General features: G+C 37.0%; 1 protein-coding gene across 1 annotated transcript; it reads left to right on the forward strand.

Moving 5' to 3' along the window:
• Nucleotides 1-662: 662 nt before the first annotated feature.
• Nucleotides 663-17,398, forward strand: LOC105383643 (putative inorganic phosphate cotransporter). Its single transcript, XM_038108712.2, has 10 exons — nt 663-794; nt 3,102-3,186; nt 4,032-4,231; nt 7,055-7,291; nt 11,076-11,285; nt 11,578-11,745; nt 12,321-12,537; nt 15,268-15,389; nt 16,306-16,422; nt 16,855-17,398. Exons 2-10 carry the CDS (start codon nt 3,153-3,155, stop codon nt 17,080-17,082), a joined length of 1,533 nt encoding a protein of 510 aa, XP_037964640.2. The 5' UTR covers nt 663-794; nt 3,102-3,152; the 3' UTR covers nt 17,083-17,398.
• Nucleotides 17,399-18,106: the final 708 nt, after the last annotated feature.

An 18,106-nucleotide genomic window follows, 5' to 3' on the forward strand; every position in this document is an offset into this window, starting at 1 on the left:
AAAAGGTTCCACATACAAAATGTCGTTACAATAGACCACATTTTTTTATATTTAATTTTTAAATAGATTCATAAGTTAGTATTTTCCGTTGCTCAAGAGTTATTTTAGGAATTTAATTGATAGATAGATAGATAAAGCGTTTATTTGATCCACTTTCTTACATACACAACAATCACAATGACAGATATACACATTTGTACTTATAACTAAATAGTAGCTATGATAAAGACAGGTTTGTACTTAGCAGGTTGTGTGTTGAAGCGGACCAAAAGGGTGAAGTAACTCAGCGTGGATGTTTACTCCAGGAGCAAACCGCTGATAATTGGGTATTGATCCATTGAAAACAGCACTCAATGCATTAAGATAAGGATTGCTACACACATACTGTATCCCGAACCCTCGAGATACTCATTAATTAACAATGTATTGCTCTTAAGAGAAAACAAGTGTAAACTAGATACATAATAACAATACCATTTAACCTAATTCTTAGATTCATTAGAGTTTTTCTTAAGGATGAAGACGATTGCGACCTTTTTGCGGCAATGAAAGATCTAGTTAGTAAAATACCAGGTGCTAAAAACGGGCTATTAAAAAATATGTAGAGTAGGTAGGTATGTAGAATGGTTTAAGCGCTATCATTGGGTAAAGTTAAACGATTAGTCGTCTCGAACGTCATATTGATCTAGACGAGGCTGCTCGCAGGCTGCGCGGGCGCCGCTTAGCCAGTTCGTGTCCGACGCTCGAAGCAAACCTCTATTTACTTTTTTGCACCTTTAGCTGTGGCACGTGCTGTAAGTACAGAAAAAAAAAGAGTGTGTGTTTTTTAATTTGGAATTTTTTCCGTGGGAAAGTGTGAAAACTATCGAGGATTAATTAAGTAAGTACTTATTACACTCGTATTTATAAGCTTAGTTCAAATTTATTTTGAGTCTGCAACCTTAGTTATTTTAATAAATTTGCGCTTAGTTAGTTACAACAAAAACATAGAAATACAACTGTAAAGTACCTACTTACTGAAAGTATTTTCTTAATTAATATAGTGTACAATAAAAGTTATCTCGGCACAAAACTATTTTTTCCGCATACAAATCTTATGTTTGATTTGTTAATTTGTTTACTTCGTAGAATTGCTTTATGACTGTTTAGATAAAGATGATACCTGGATAGATGTAACTTTGAATTAGATAAACTATTGTGGACAACTGTTATGTCATGTTAAAAATAAATATTAAAGTTAGAAATATAATAACTGACATACCTTAATGATGAATAAAATGGATTGGATCTTTCGATGAAAAATATAATTTTAGGAGTACATAGCAAACTTAATTATATGCAAGATATTGCAAAAAACTTGTTTACTAATTAAATATTGATTAATTTAGTCATGTGATCAGTATACTAGCTAGACGTTATACTCTATTATACAATTATTTTTTTCGTAGCTGGATGGCATAATGAGTTTTTGTTCGTTCGTTCGTCGATTTAAAGAGTAAACCCCCAGGAAATGAGCCTCCCCACGGGTTGGAGATATGGCAATACACGCGACACCCGAGTATAAATCTCTTTCTTTAAACAAATTATATCTGCCTTAGCAGGGGACCGAACCCGGGACCTTCAGCATAGCAGTCAGGGTCACTAACCACTTTACAGTCTAGTCGTCTGCCATTAATGATTGATACCTAATGAATGGTTTTGTCTTAAGATAACGCTCGACTTGAGGGTGCTCGAATAGATACGAATCGGGGTGGCATACATACAGGGTGTTGCAAAAAGGGTATACTAAGTATCAGAATATAAAAATTCGCGAAAAAAAATTCATTTTCCATAGAAACTTTGATGGCCACGTGACTTTTACTATGGAAAAAAAAAATTTTTTTTCGCGAATTTCCAAATTCTGATTTCAGTTTCGGGCTTAGATATAACATGCTGCACATGTAGGTTTCGGCTTAGTATACCAATTTTGCAACACCCTGTATATTTTTTGTGTAGTAGTTTGTACATAGTGTGAAATGATTAACTTAGTTCATGTCCGTAACATCAAGTAATCATGCACTGATTTAAGTATATAACCATACCTAGTAAATACATAAAACTGCTATAACTCTAGTGATGGAGTTGTAAAAGTAAATAAGGATTTTAATGGCAGACTCGTCACGGATAACTAGTCATGCCTTTCCTATATAAACCGGTTATACCCTTTTTGATAACAGCCAGGATACTGCCGCATACAATTTTATTTATAGCTCGTCCGACATCCACCAGCTAGATATAATTGAAATTCATACATACCATAATTGACTTAGGTAGAGTTATATTTGCATACCATGCTTTAAAATAGAATAGATTGATGGTCATAAACGACTAATCTAATAAAATGATACCAAACACACACACACGACCATCCGACCCCAAGCTAGGCAATAAGGGGATCGACAGCTGATCTATCTACACAGATACATAGATAGATACAAATTAACACCCAAGACCCGAGTACACGTTTAATCATTAAACAAATATCTGCCACGGTATGGAATCGAACCAGGGACCTTCAGCATATACATTCGGTCGTCCAATTGATTCAGTAATCAAACTAAGTACTTACTACTAACAGCAATATATAATATGGAAATGCAAATGAAAATACCATAAACATGGATTGAGGAAAACATGGTTTCTTTCAACGAAAATGTATTTACATACATAAATACAAATATGTATATTGAAGGTACATTCTACCGTATTATTATTGGGTCGCTCACGAATTCTTTTCATGCTAACCAAAGCATAATCTAGGTTCTACTCAACGCTTGCAGAACTTTTTACATAAAATATCCATAATAATAATTTAACAAGACGTCATAAGAACCACCGAAGACGATATGCTAAGGACGGGATGCGTTGATTATCGTTCGTTAAACTAAAATATGATAAGTACGTAACTACAACAAAAAGTTAGTGTATCTTTTGGTCCAGAAAAAATTGGTACTTAACGTTCATCACCGATACAAGGAAAAAGAAGGAGAATTACTTAATTACCTAATTATGCTGTAACTGTAACAATCAGAAAATATAAAAATTAAATTTTATCATTTCAGATGAAACCAGTACTTATACATCTTAGCTGGTGACGTTCGGACCTATAAACAATGTTGACAGGATGGCGACTCACAGTATCAAAATGTAAGTAAAAATATTTTTATATTTTTTTGCCGTGAAAAAAAATTATAATGTTTTTAACATTATAACAACTAAGTAACGCGTCATAAGAATTTACATTAGTTGTTCATGTTAATTGCTTATTTCAATAAGTAGGTACTTCTTACCGTATATAATTGTACATACAAACACCTACCTACTTCGTATTAATTTTATGTATAGAAGATAATTACCAAGACAAGACTTGTTTCAGTTGTAAAAAACTGAAGTAATTTTCTTATGTTTCAAAATTACTCTAAAAAAACGATAGTACACGTTCCGTAACAATTTTCTTTTCGACGACATAGGTACGCTTAGATCACACATTTATTTTATTTATGGATTCATATATTTTGTTTGCAAGCATCGTACCCATTTTGCATCTACTGTACATGTTACACTGAATTTCCGAAACTCGCAGAACAAACCTTTTTTTTACTTCACTTCCTAGTAGAGTACGCAACTCGCAACAACGACAAGTCGATCTAGAGTATTCTAGAGTTAGCTATAAATAAACTTTTGTACCTTTCAAAACTCACTAACAACTACTGAAGCTGACCGTACATACCAAGTCATACTAATAGTTAAACAATCCTAATCCTAACTAATATTATAAATGCGAAAGTAACTGTGTCTGTCTGTCTGTCTGTCTGTTACTCTTTCACGCCAAAACCACTGAACGGATTTGAATGAAACTTGGTATACATATGGTCTAAACCCTGGGAAAGAACATAGGCTACTTTTTATCCCGGAATTCCCACGGAAAAACTTTTTAAGGCGAAGCGAAGCGCGCGGGGACAGCTAGTAATTCTTATAACTCCCTGTTCCAGTGTTCCTGATCCCGCAGCGCTATGTCCTCGGCATCATGGGCCTCCTGGCGGTGTGCAACGCGTACACCATGCGGGTGTGTCTCAACCTGGCCGTCACTCAGATGGTGAACAACTCCAAGACCGACGGAGACCACTTTGAGGACCCCCTGGCGTGTCCCGACGACGAGTACATAGGCAATGGAACTGTCAGCTTGAGGCCGGTGAGTTGGATTTGAGTGGACGATTATGACCCGCGTGACCTGAATGCGGTGTGTATGAGTTTTTAGTCATTAGCCAAAATGAGTTGTTGGTGTAGGAGTACCCAACCCATAGTATGTACCTACCCAACATAGAGGTAACCTTGTAAGATGAAACGTAATTAATTTTAACAGAGAATGGTATTCATTATTTTTAGTTGCATTGATTCATATTATCTATGTCTTCCTAGTTAGTACCTCATAATTAAAACTGTAGACTATAATGAAGGTTTCTATCATAAGTCGCAGAGCCTCCTTGTATCACCTGTTTCTGTTCTTTATATAAATTACTAGCTGTTCCCGCGCGCTTCGCTTCGCCTTAAAAAGTTTTGCCGTGGGAATTCCGGGATAAAAAGTAGCCTATGTTCTTTCCCAGGGTCTAGACCGTATGTATACCAAATTTCATTCAAATCCGTTCAGTAGTTTTGGCGTGAAAGAATAAAAGACAGACAGACAGACAGACACAGTTACTTTCGCATTTATAATATTAGTAAGGATGTTATTGGCAATATACGTCCGGCGGAGCAGTCAGCGACTGACGTTAATATAACTTTTGGATGCTTTCCCCACGGCGCCGGCAAACCCTGCCCAGCTCTAGTGTTACAGTAGGTATTTTAGCTAAAAAAAAAACACACACTCACGCCTTGTACTAATGTACTCCCTTGCGGGGTAGGCAGAGGTGCATTGCTGCACCCACTTTTCGCCAGTGTTATTTTTTAGTCCCAATGTAATAGGGGGCGAGCCTATTGCCGTTTTACGGGCACATCCAAGACCCGAGAACAAATATCTGTGTTTAAACAAATATCTGCCCCAGCCGGGAATCGAACCCGGGACCTTCGGCTCAGTAGTCAGGGTCACTAACCACTACGCCATTGGGTCGTCTATTAGCTAACTACTTAAAATATCAATTACCCTACATAAGCCAACACCATGAAATGACTTCTCGGTAAGATCTAGAAGTCATTCAAAACCAATAAGGGTTGTCGTAGGTTAGGTCTAAATTGTTTACTAGGTACTGTAGCGGCACTGGAAAATACTAAGGTTATTTTCCGTAATTGATTAATCATTTACGTATTAGTAAATGAAAACCTTATCAAAATGTTACGTATGTTATTTACGCATGCCTTAAACATGCACCATTACATTATTTTGCAAGTACCTACTTAGTACTTTTGGTTCTGGAATAATATTTAAGAGAAGGTATCTAAGTAAAGTAAGTACAAAATGTTCAGAAACCATAACAGTTTTAAATAAATAAATATATGGGGACATCTCACACACGGCCATCCGACCCCAAGCTAGGCAGAACCTGTGTTATGGGTGTCGGACAGCTGATATATCTACACAAATACATACATAGATAGATACTAAATATAAATATCAACACCCAAGACCCGAGTACAAATATCTGTCTTTAAACAAATATCTGCCCCAGCCGGGAATCGAACCCGGGACCTTCGGCTCAGTAGTCAGGGTCACTAACCACTACGCCATTCGGTCGTCTATCGTTTTGCCATCACACATTTAGTAAATAAAGTATATCTTTATTCAGGCATTGTGAAACAGACACTTAAAATGTTAAACATGTATTGCATATAAACGGACTCTATAAAAAAACATAAGATCAGCGGTAAGCATAGTTAAAACACCTTCCATTTACCATCATTATTATTAGGTATGTGTTTTATTATGTATCAGCTACTTTTCATTAGGGGGGTTAATCTTTAATTCCCACTACGCACGCTCCAGAATTGACGACTCTATCTTGTTGTATTAACTCGTGGTCATTGCGTGGCCATTCTCGTTTTTCGAGTTAGTTACTGTTAGTTACTTAGTTAGTTAGAGTGACCCCCTGGGGTGTTATCAGACGCGGCAATAACACGAGTATAGTGACAATAAACACTTGAAACGCATTTAATCTATCGTTTAGTACTTTTGAGTGCTTTCACTGTTTGTATCAGTGTGTTCATTACACTGATACAGCAGATCTAGAGAGATGTACATACAGATAATATAGCAATTTTCTGAGTACACAGAGATTACTTACATTATATCAGTCTTATAATGGGTTTTTTTAATTTCAGGATCGTAGGTACTTACCTCAAATTATCTCTTAGTTACTTAGACGACCGAATGGCGTAGTGGTTAGTGACCCTGACTACTGAGCCGATGGTCCCGGGTTCGATTCCCGGCTGGGGCAGATATTTGTTTAAACACAGATATTTGTTCTCGGGTCTTGGATGTGCCCGTAAAATGGCAATAGGCCCGCCCCCTATTACATTGGGACTAACATACACTCTGGCGAAAAGTGGGTGCAGCAATGTACCTCTGCCTACCCCGCAAGGGAGTACATTAGTACAAGGCGTGAGTGCGTGTTTTTTTTTTTTTTTTTGTCTCTTAGTTAAAAACTGCTACTGTGCTACCACAAAAAACTTTAAATACTGTTTAACTAGTGTTTAAAACGAAATTTGACAGATTTTGTAGGCGTTTGACAGCGGTAAACATCCGTTAGATACTGTCTAAGTTTTTGTGGTAAAGCCCCTGTGTTTATTATACTTAAATTAGGTTAACTTAGCTTTTACTAAAGTTATAACCATCACACTCAGCTCTAACCTTCTGGTCGCCAGAAATCTAAACCTGTTCTTTGCATCCCACATCTCTAAACACTTTCGGTCTTATTAAACCCAAATGAACTCATTAACTTTTTCCTAATAATTATATAATTGTATATTTCCTAATAATTATATATTGATATAATTCAGACACAAACTTTATCCCAAATTTCAGCACGCAATCTTCGACTGGAGCGAGTCGACTCAAGGCCTGATATTAAGTGGCTTCTACTACGGGTACGCCATCACCCACATCCCTGGGGGCTACTTGGCCGAGCGGTACGGCGGCAAGTGGACCCTCGGGATTGGTCTGCTGAGCACAGCCGTCTTCACACTCCTGACTCCAGTCGTGGTTAAGGCTGGAGGGGCCACCTGGCTGTTCATACTGAGGGTCTTGCAGGGAATGGGGGAGGTACGATTATTGCTCATTTTTTATTGTTTTAAGGCTAGTTTTTTAGTTGTCGGATAGATGTTTTATTTGAGGAATAAAATTGTTGCTGTAAGGTACAGTCTTATTCAAATATTCAGACGCAACAATGAATTATTCCACTGATAACTACATACATACATAATTCTCACGACTGTAATCCCCGAAGGGGTAGTCAGAGGTGAATTGTAAGCGAGAAAACCGCTTTTCGCTGTAATAATGTATAAATAAACCGCAGATAACTATTTATAAATAATATTTCAATATTTACACTCCATACAAGGCTTTATAATTAACATAATTATGTTATATAAAAATAGGTGTTCGTTTAGTTTATTATTAGCATAAAGTTAATGATTTAAGCGAAGCTTCGGCCATTGAACTTGAAATCGTTTAGAGGTTTTAAAGGCGTATAAATTTAGCAATTTGGCCTCACACCACGTGATCTCAGAAACTATTAAAAGTATTAAAACAAGCAGGTCAAAATTCTGCGCTTTTATTCAATTTTTATAGGTTGTAAAAGGATATAGCTGGAATTTTGTAAAATTAGACCCCTACGAGACCTCAGCGGCCCAAGCTGAAATAAAAAACGCTAATGAAAGTTATTTCACTAAGGGCGGATTCGGCCAACGTCGAGTAACTGTTTACTCACGAGTAAAGTACCAGTTACTCGCGAGTAAGCAGATTTTGCATTCTACCAAACCTGAAACCAAGATAACTAGCTTATCCCAAGAATAAAATGTTATACCGCCAAAATTGACCGTGTAACGAGCTTATCCGAGAGTAATTTTGTAATGGCGGCAGCACATCAGCTGATTAGAAAACCGTCATAATGACATATAAACACATCTGTCAAAACATAAACAAAAGTACGTTAAAAGGCAAAGTCTCAGAATAACAACAGCGAATAAAATATTAAAACATACAGTGAAACTATAAAGTCCTGAAATTAAATGAGGGCGCAGCTATCTTTCATGTAGCAACCCTATATAGCGAAACAAAACTGACTTTGATACTTGAAATTTTGCCTGTGACTACCTACCCTATTTCTGTATTTAAAAACAACTTACCATCCACAAAAAAAAACTCATTATTCAAGCTGGAAGGTGTTAATATGAAGGATAATAGTGAAACCAATAAATATTTATTTAGATAACGTTATTAGAACTGTATAAAATATCCGGATTTGTTGACGAAGGGCACACATAGTAAAATCATCAATCTCTTTTTAGACGGCCTGTTCTGTTTCTTCCCGGAGTTAGAAATATTCCATTATAGAGCCCTCTTTTGCAATATGCCAGACGGTACTGTCCGATACTCCTATAAAATAAAATAAAAAATGCTTATTTGAAACTACCCTAAGTTAAGAAAAACAGAGTTACAGAATGAGAATTTAGTAAGTAAACATAAAATATAACTTCAAGTATCAAAATGTTATGGTTTGACTCAACTTAAACCAGCTCAAACCTACAACCAGCGGTATGTAAACAATGTTCGACTTGGGCTCTAAACCTAGGTTTATCGATAAATGAAGCGTTGGTACTGATAAAAAATGAATTATTACAATTTGTACAATGTTACATACCCGTCATAGACGCTGTAAGAGCGTAAACATCCTCCAAATTCGACAAAATGTGTCCAGCTTCATGTTCCGCTAAACATTGTATATAAACTCGATAAATAACTTCCCTAGCTTGACTACGAATATTTTTCTTCATCTTCCTAATTGCAAACAAGCGTAAATAGTTGTTTTTATCTAGATTATCCTAATAATTAATAAGAAAATGGAAAAAACAGCCAACCGCCAACTGCCATAAACAATTGTTATGACTTTTATGTTTCTTTTCTAATGGTGCCAGGCTCCTGAAAATTTTAGTTCCTCAAACATTAATTTCAGGACTTTATAGTTTCACTGTAAACAATTTCATACTTTTATAATCCGTTCAAACTAAGTTGGCATGTCATTTCTATTGCATGCTTTGAAACGCAGCTATTTTTATTTTAGTTGCATTACAGTTTCGTTCCTCGTTCATTCAATTAATCATGGTATAACTTGGTAGAATGCAAATGTACTTATACCAGATATTTACTCGCGTATAAATTTTATTCCAGTATAGTTATTCTCGTGTAAGGTGATGTTTGGACGAATTCGCCCTAAGAGCGGATTCGGCCAACGTCGAGTAACTTTTTACTCACGAGTAAAGTACCAGTTACTCGCGAGTAAGCAGATTTTGCATTCTACCAAACCTGAAACCAAGATAACTAGCTTATCCCAAGAATAAAATGTTATACCGCCAAAATTGACCGTGTAACGAGCTTATCCGAGAGTAATTTTGTAATGGCGGCAGCACATCAGCTGATTAGAAAACCGTCATAATGACATATAAACACATCTGTCAAAACATAAACAAAAGTACGTTAAAAGGCAAAGTCTCAGAATAACAACAGCGAATAAAATATTAAAACATAAACAATTTCATACTTTTATAATCCATTCAAACTAAGTTGGCATGTCATTTCTATTGCATGCTTTGAAACGCAGCTATTTTTATTTTAGTTGCATTACAGTTTCGTTCCTCGTTCATTCAATTTAATCATGGTATAACTTGGTAGAATGCAAATGTACTTATCCTAGATATTTACTCGCGTATAATTTTAATACCGGTATAGTTATTCTCGTGTAACGTAATGTTTGGACGAATTCACCCTAAGGGTGGATTCGATCAACGTCGAGTAACTTTTTACTCACGAGTAAACTAGCAGTTACTCGCGAGTAAGCCGATTTTGCATTCTACCAAACCCGAAACCAAGATAAGTAGCTTATCCCAAGAATAAAATGTTATACCGCCAAAATTGACCGTGTAACGAGCTTATCCGAGAGTAATTTTGTAATGGCGGCGGCACATCAGCTGATTAGAAAACCGTCATAATGACATATAAGCACATCTGTCAAAACATAAACAAAAGTAAGTTAATAGGCAAATTCTCAAAATAACAACAGCGAATAAAATATTAAAACATAAACAATTTCATACTATTATAATCCATTCAAACTAAGTTGGCATGTCATTTCTATTGCATGCTTTGAAACGCAACTATTTTTATTTTAGTTGCATTACAGTTTCGTTCCTCGTTCATTCAATTAATCATGGTATAACTTGGTAGAATGCAAATGTACTTATCCTAGATATTTACTCGCGTATAAATTTTATTCCGGTATAGTTATTCTCGTGTAAGATGATGTTTGGACGAATTCGCCCTAAATACCTATTACACAAATTTATTTGAGTAAGTATAAAAATTGTGTCCATTTATGAATGCTATCACGATTACTAAAACAGCCAGATTCAGACAACAGACTTCGAAGAATTAAATGCTACTTTACTAACTTTATCCGGCTAAACGCCTGAAAATATATTATAGTTTTTGAATGTTCTAAAACTCGTAGCGTTTATAAATAAATTAGGCGCTACTGGGCAGCGGATTATAGCAACACCTAAGTTGGCCATTTCTGTAAATTTTTTTTTCAAAACTATTATTATTATTATTTTTTATTATATATACAAAGTCTATAATTATAAATACAAAGGGCTGACTGGAAGAGATCGCGTTTTGGTAATAAGTCCGCCCTTGTATACTAGTTTAGTTTAAATTTCTCCATCTTTTTATTTTGTATACAATAAAGTGTTTCAATATATAAATAAAGAAGAAACGTACAACGTGGACTCGGGTATAGTATCTATGTAATTTATATTCACTCTATTTCCAGGGCCCCACAATGCCAGCCTTGATGATAGTGTTGGCTCGCTGGGTGCCTCCTCATGAGCGGTCCCGCCAAGGTGCCTTGGTCTTCGGAGGCGCTCAGATCGGGAACATATTCGGGTCCTTCATGTCTGGTTTCCTCATGGCCGGCGATGGTGACTGGGCCAATGTGTTCTATTTCTTCGGCTGCTTCGGTATCCTGTGGTTCCTTGCCTGGGTAAGCAGTATATTTTATTTAAAAATATACAAAAAGTAATAGAGATGTTATATTGCTTCCATTTTTGTCTTTAAAATAATATCGACTCCCGCTAAACTGTTCTGTTAAATCGGGGAACTTTCATCTTATTTCTATATGTAACTATAGACTTTTCGTCAGCGTAATTATTACATTGTCAACAAAATCAGGAAAATTGTTTAAAAAAAGTAGGCCAACTTAATTTACCACCACTTATTTTCTACTCTCACCCCCAAACCATTAACCGCTATCAACAAACCCAACCTCTTTGCAGAGCATCCTCTGCTTCAGTACGCCAAACACTCATCCGTACATTTCCGCGGAAGAGCTCAAGTATTTGAACGAGACAGTCACGAGCGCCGAGAACAGAAGCGTGCGGGACCCCGTGCCCTGGAGGGCCATCGTGCGGTCCTTCCCCGTTTGGGGACTGCTTTTTGCCGCCGTAAGTGTTTTAGCTATTATTCTGTCTGTATTAGGGTTAGTGTCCACCTTTCGGCACGCAACGTACGCATCGCGTTCGGTATTCTTTGTATAGAAATACACAGAAATTCGTCCACTTTATCGGCATTGCTGAAGCCGTTTCTCCATACATTACATTTATGAAAATCCGTTTGGTCCAATAAGTAGATACGTCGTTGGATAGATACCGTAAGTTGGACGCTTAAATTTACCTTACCACAACCAGCCACAACCATAAAAAATATAGGTTTAATGCGTGTTGTTTGATTCACATAAGTACATTTACCACATGAACAAATATCTGGTGTCCTCAACGTAATTCAGAGAAATTGTATATTATTCAAAGGTTAACCACATCTATCATGATGTCATCAAACAAAACGTTAGGTACCTAGGTATATAGTTTAATCAATGGTTTTCTATTCTAATCGATACTTACTTTAAAGGAAAAACTCAAGGAAAAGGTACGGACCTAACAACATCGCAAAATACCAATGGTTGGTCATTTCACAGTGCCTTCCTAAATTACTTAACAACATAACTTACTCCGCTTCCCAGGTCGGCCACGATTGGGGCTACTACACAATGGTGACAGACCTCCCCAAGTACATGACTGACGTGTTGAAGTTCAACATCGCGGCCACGGGCACGTTCACGGCCATCCCTTACCTGGCCATGTGGGTTAGCTCCTTTATCTTCGGCTGGGTCTGTGACGTCTGCATCAAGAGGAACTGGCATACTATTAAGACTGGAAGGATCATTCATACTACTATTGGTAAAAAGATTCAAAAATTAAATATTCTTCACAAATTTTACACAGTGTATAAACACGTTCTGAAACTCTTCTTGTAAGTTATACAAAACGTGTAGTAGCAGAACATTACAAATTACATCCATTACATTCACATACACAAAGGTTGCTTGGTAGAGATCTCTTTTATAGCCAAAAGGCATGTGTTAGATTATTACTATTATTATTTTTTTAGCGGTATACCTATGTAATGTTACTTGTAAAACTGTAATATTCGTTGTGTGTTCCATCACTATACAAATTCAACACTGACAATGTATTTTAACTTCGATCAGCCTCTATTCCGTTAGGCCCGGGTCTCCTATTTACGCCGTAGATCGCGTCCAGCGTCACGTCGTAGGCCGCGTCACGATGCTCACTATACGAGTAGAAATGTACTGATGCGGTCTCCCTCACACGCCGACGTTGGCGCGTAGACGTAGTGAGCATCGTGACGCGGCCTACGGCGTGACACTGGACGCGACCTACGGCGCGTAATAGGAGAGGCCTAACTCCGAGTGACATTGGTTGTTTTAAAATGACTGTCAACTTAGATACTGACTAATCTAATTTAAAAAACGTTTGTGTTGATTGTAAGGAGGGTAAACTACCCTATTGTTGACACCCCTCCATTTATTGACACAGCGCGGAATAATTAAAGAAAACAAGACAACGCTTCGTTCTATTTAGTGATATTTATCTTTGAATGCAGCAGTAATAGTTATTCTGTAATGGTAACACTCGTCAGTCTTTTTACAGCAATGGCTGACCAATAAAACATAGACAATTCGTGCCTCTCCGTTGCTTCTTCAAATTCCGCCATCTTGGATCGCTTTTTGCAAAGGACAGTGGCCACTTTAAGAAGAAATTTACTAGTATTTCTTAAAAAAAATTATAAATTTGTTATTTGGACTGAAAAGTGAACAAAATTCCTTTTCCATTTCTTACCTCAAAAACCACTTATTTTCGGTTATAACTTCGAATTTAGGTGGTGTCAATTATAGGTACCACTTTCGGTATATTTTCCTACTATTGACATATTGGGTCAATAATTGGAAGGAATGTTTTTTGTTTTCATATTCATATTTTTGCTTTTTCCGGTAGTATATCCTATAATGATCATGTTAACACTATTTAATCATTTATCCCACACGAATTTCCAATTCATGACACAGTGTCAATACAGTGAAATCCAATTATCGACATAGTGTCAGTAATCTATTTCCCTATTATTGACATGTCTATATATAGGCAAAGTGTCAATAATTAGTCTCATAAACGATAAATATTTTTATGGGAGCTTACTATACTATGACACTCAAAAAATAACTTTTCCTGCTTCACTTCTCACTGCCTTCCTGCAACCTATACGAAGTCGTCTGACTATCAGTGGCAGGTGGCCTGCCAACTGCTCTACGTCCACCTGTCATCATTTTGCCTGTCCAAAAGTGTCCTGCACACTTCCCACCCAGCTGAATCCACCTCGTAATCTATTAAAACTGAGATTCTGACCCGGCGCGGCGGGTAAATCAAGATCAAGATAGGTGTTAAGATTCACAAAATTGAATGATATCCAGCGGTATCGTTCGTTTCGATTGGGACACTGGACATTACCTTAGTCTTGAACATGTTTATCTACAGGCCAACCCTCAAGGATGCTACGTGTAGTTCTGCGAGCATAAACTGGAGATATCAGAGGCATATTCATGATTCATGATGTCTTCATCAATACAGATGTGACAAAGCTACACCACACTTTTTCTTTGGCCTTTCTCTTCCAGCAGCTACTTACCAGGTACATGTCTAAGATCAGCCTTGGTCCTGATGGCCAAAAGGCGTGCTATGTCACGCTTGCTTGTTCGTTACCTCCACTCGAGAACTCGATTACTCCAACTGTCTTTCTTCTTGGGTGGCTGGCCTATTGGCGATCAATCCTGATTACCCCATTTCAGTCCGCATTACGAATTTATATCAGTGGACCTGTTAGCCCAGCCGTGACCACGTTTCTGAACCATATGGCTTCAGCAGCAGGACGCACTGGCTGGAACCTTTGAGAAATGCCCAGGAGATCATGAGACGAAGCAGCCTAACTCAGTGGGACTAGTCTGCTAGCATCAGCATTAGATGCAGTACATATGGTATGTCAGATAGCTAGCTGACGACTTATGGTATGTGACACTTATGGTGTTTCAATATATCACCGTGATATACCAAATAGAGAACCGGACCCATGGTACCCTCCCAAAGGTTTAATTCCTGTTAAAAACGGTTTTTATTACCTAATATCAAGCATGTCAATAATTGGTACAGGAGGTGTCATAAATTGGAAAACGCGTGTCAATAATTGGGAAATAGGGGTTCTTTCAAATTTACAGCTGATAATAAAAAACTAAGACTATAGGGTCATTGTTTTGTCAAAAATATTATAAATGAATATACACCTGAAACCGCTACAGAAAAAAATACCACAATACTAATATTTTATGCGTATTTATGGCCAGTTTTGCAGACAACTCGTCTTAAAGTGTCAATAATTGGGTAGTTTACCCGATATATTATATACTTATTAACTTTCTGACAGTATTTTTTATTAACATTTGTTGCGTTTTCGGTTCATAAGTCCCTAAGTTTGTTCAAATTATCACCAGTTTCTAAAGATCCATAACTTACAAAATACAGGGGCAGTAAGATTATCGCACTGTTCTCTTGTTTCAGCGGCGGCCGGGCCGGCCATCTGTATAATCCTCGCGTCGTACTCCGGATGCGACCGTTTTGCAGCCGTCGCCTACTTCATAGCCTCCATGGCTTTGATGGGCGGCTTTTACAGCGGGATGAAGGTAAAGTTCCACAGAGAAGGAAGAAAGAAATAAATATAAAACAACATTAATCGATTAATTACACCTGCTATTTAATGAATGTGTTTTCGTCTGTACAAGTCGACACCTTACTATCGACATTAGCTTAAAGTTGAAACCCTATTCGAAAATCGAGACTAAGTTTTTTGCTGCTTTGCGAAGTCGTATCCCGAAATAGAAGGCCTCGACTAATCAGTATTCACTGATACGTTTTTTTGACTTAATTAGCCATAAATCATTGCCACTCATTCAAACTTGACCTTGGACTAAAGTCAAATTGTCTGATGAGCTGATGCCTACGAATGTACATCATGAATGAATGGAGCGAATGAATAACAATGCCTAACTATATTTACATAAAATTTTAAATTCTGTCAATACTTTATCATCATGTCATCAACTCATCATTGTTGTGGGTTATCTACCTATGCATACCTACACTCTATTATAAGTGTTTTTATTTTGAATAGGCACTAAAACTACTGTACAGTGCCACAAACTTATCTGTTCCGGTAAGAGCTCGACTAAATGTAAAATATTTCTTCACTCTATAGGATTTTAAATTTGCCTGTAGTGGTAATTCGCCCTTGCGGTTTTAATTAACCCATCTAATCTATATCAATATAGAATTCATTACTCTGTAATGAGATATGGATCAATTTCGTTCGCTCTCACCGGAACAGATAAGTTTGTCGCACTGCTGTACCTACGTCTAGCGGAAACTATCATGAATGTTTTGAATGTACGAGGAAAACAGAAGAAAACTAAACTTTTCTCGTTTTCCTTAAAAACCCTTACTAGAGGCTCTGAACTGATTCCTATAATGCTGAATTATACCTGAGTAGGTACTTTTCATCCCCAATTAATATCCAATTAACAAATTCTATAATTTTTGTAGGTGAACGCACTGGACCTGGCTCCTAACTACGCAGGGTCACTGACGGCCATGATCAACGGCACATCCACCATATCTGGCATCATCACGCCGTACCTCATCGGTTTACTCACCCCTGACGTGAGTATTAATTTATTTCTGATTTCACCGCCTTTTTGACAAAATTGGCTATCTGACATCAACTAGGTATAGCTGGCTTAAGAGAACAGCTACTTTATTCAAAATACGGATAAGTACGCTGTTATTCCGTTGAGAGTCGTCCTTGGAGACTATGTAGGTACCCAATGATAGGACAGCGGACTCGTCGCGATTCTTTCGCTTGTGGACACGGCCCCTTAGACAGTGAAAGCATACGTTTCAGGTAACAGGTAAAAAAACCTTTACTGGCACTGAATTCTCTCAATATTTATGAAGGCAACATTCCAGGTTATGAAGAATTCCACCCTGAAATGAGCTACAGAAATATTGTTAAAAAAAACTGCTAAATATACCTTTTTAAGCCGATTACGTAACGGGAAGCAGCAATTTTAAATATCCGTTCCTTTTTTTCAGTCAACATTAGCGCAATGGCGAGTGGCATTTTGGGTGTGTTTCGCCGTGCTCGTGGGCACAAACATCATGTACATAATCTGGGCCGACGGCAAGCAGCAGTGGTGGGACGACGTGGCCCAACATGGCTACCCTGACGACTGGAAACATGGCCCTCTGAGAAAAAACGACAAGGACTATGAAAACCATCAAAATAGGAAGCAGATTGAAATGGATGTAGCAAGTAACTAATTTTCGTTGAATAGCGTTTTGGCTTCAGTTAGAAAAAGGTTGAAGATGACATTTTATCGGTTATCAATATGTGTAACTGCATAGAGCGTGTATAAAATACAAGTGCCATTTATTTACGAGATTATGATGTGATGATAAATGGGTTGACGGTGCAAATGTTGATGAAAGCAGCAAAGTAGTAAATTTTAATGCTATTGTAGTGATTTATAATTTATTGTTACCAATAATAGAGTAACGAATTTATTTATGACCGAGTTATTGTGATATTAAATATCGATACAGTTAAGTTTGTTACAAATAAATACATTTAAAGTAATTCTTCTATGTTATTTTACTTAATAAAATGTGGTCCTATTGCAACCTTGAACACTGAGTCTGATTTTATGACAGGCAAAAGGTTAAACTACTTCTTATACTTAAATAGATTAATTTATGAAACTTCCAATACGCAGGTAATAAATCAATAATGCCATTAGCATATTTACAGTAGAGTAATTATTTAACCTCAGTACAACAATAATATGCAAGAAGCACACAACATAAATGTTCTACCACAGAAGAGTTTACTAAGTCAAAAAGTACCTGAATAAACTTTTGTACTGGTACGTACATGTATATTATATCTACGTATTAAAATAAGAGGTTTGCAAAACACTCGGATAAAAAGATAAAGATATTAGATATAAAAAATGTAGGTACATGTACAACTGAAAAGCCGCAAGCAATTTATCTAATGCATTTAAAATTTTGTAACAACTGAGAAAGATAACCTGATAGGAGTTGAAGAAACCTGATAGAGTAAGTATATTCCATATTGACCAACAATGAAAAAAATCTTTTAAGTGCCAATTTCTCCATTGTCGGTTATCTAATCGACAGGGATTGATTTATAAATTAAACGTCATCCCCATATAAAATTAATGACAGATGTGTCAAAAGTTAATCACTACTCCATGGTTATGCTCTAACCGAAAATGGAGAAATTGGCACTAGTCTGAAACAATGCTGCCGATTGATAAGTGAC

This window comes from Plutella xylostella, chromosome 17 (genome assembly GCF_932276165.1).
Source record: "Plutella xylostella chromosome 17, ilPluXylo3.1, whole genome shotgun sequence".
Lineage (NCBI taxonomy): Eukaryota > Metazoa > Arthropoda > Insecta > Lepidoptera > Plutellidae > Plutella > Plutella xylostella.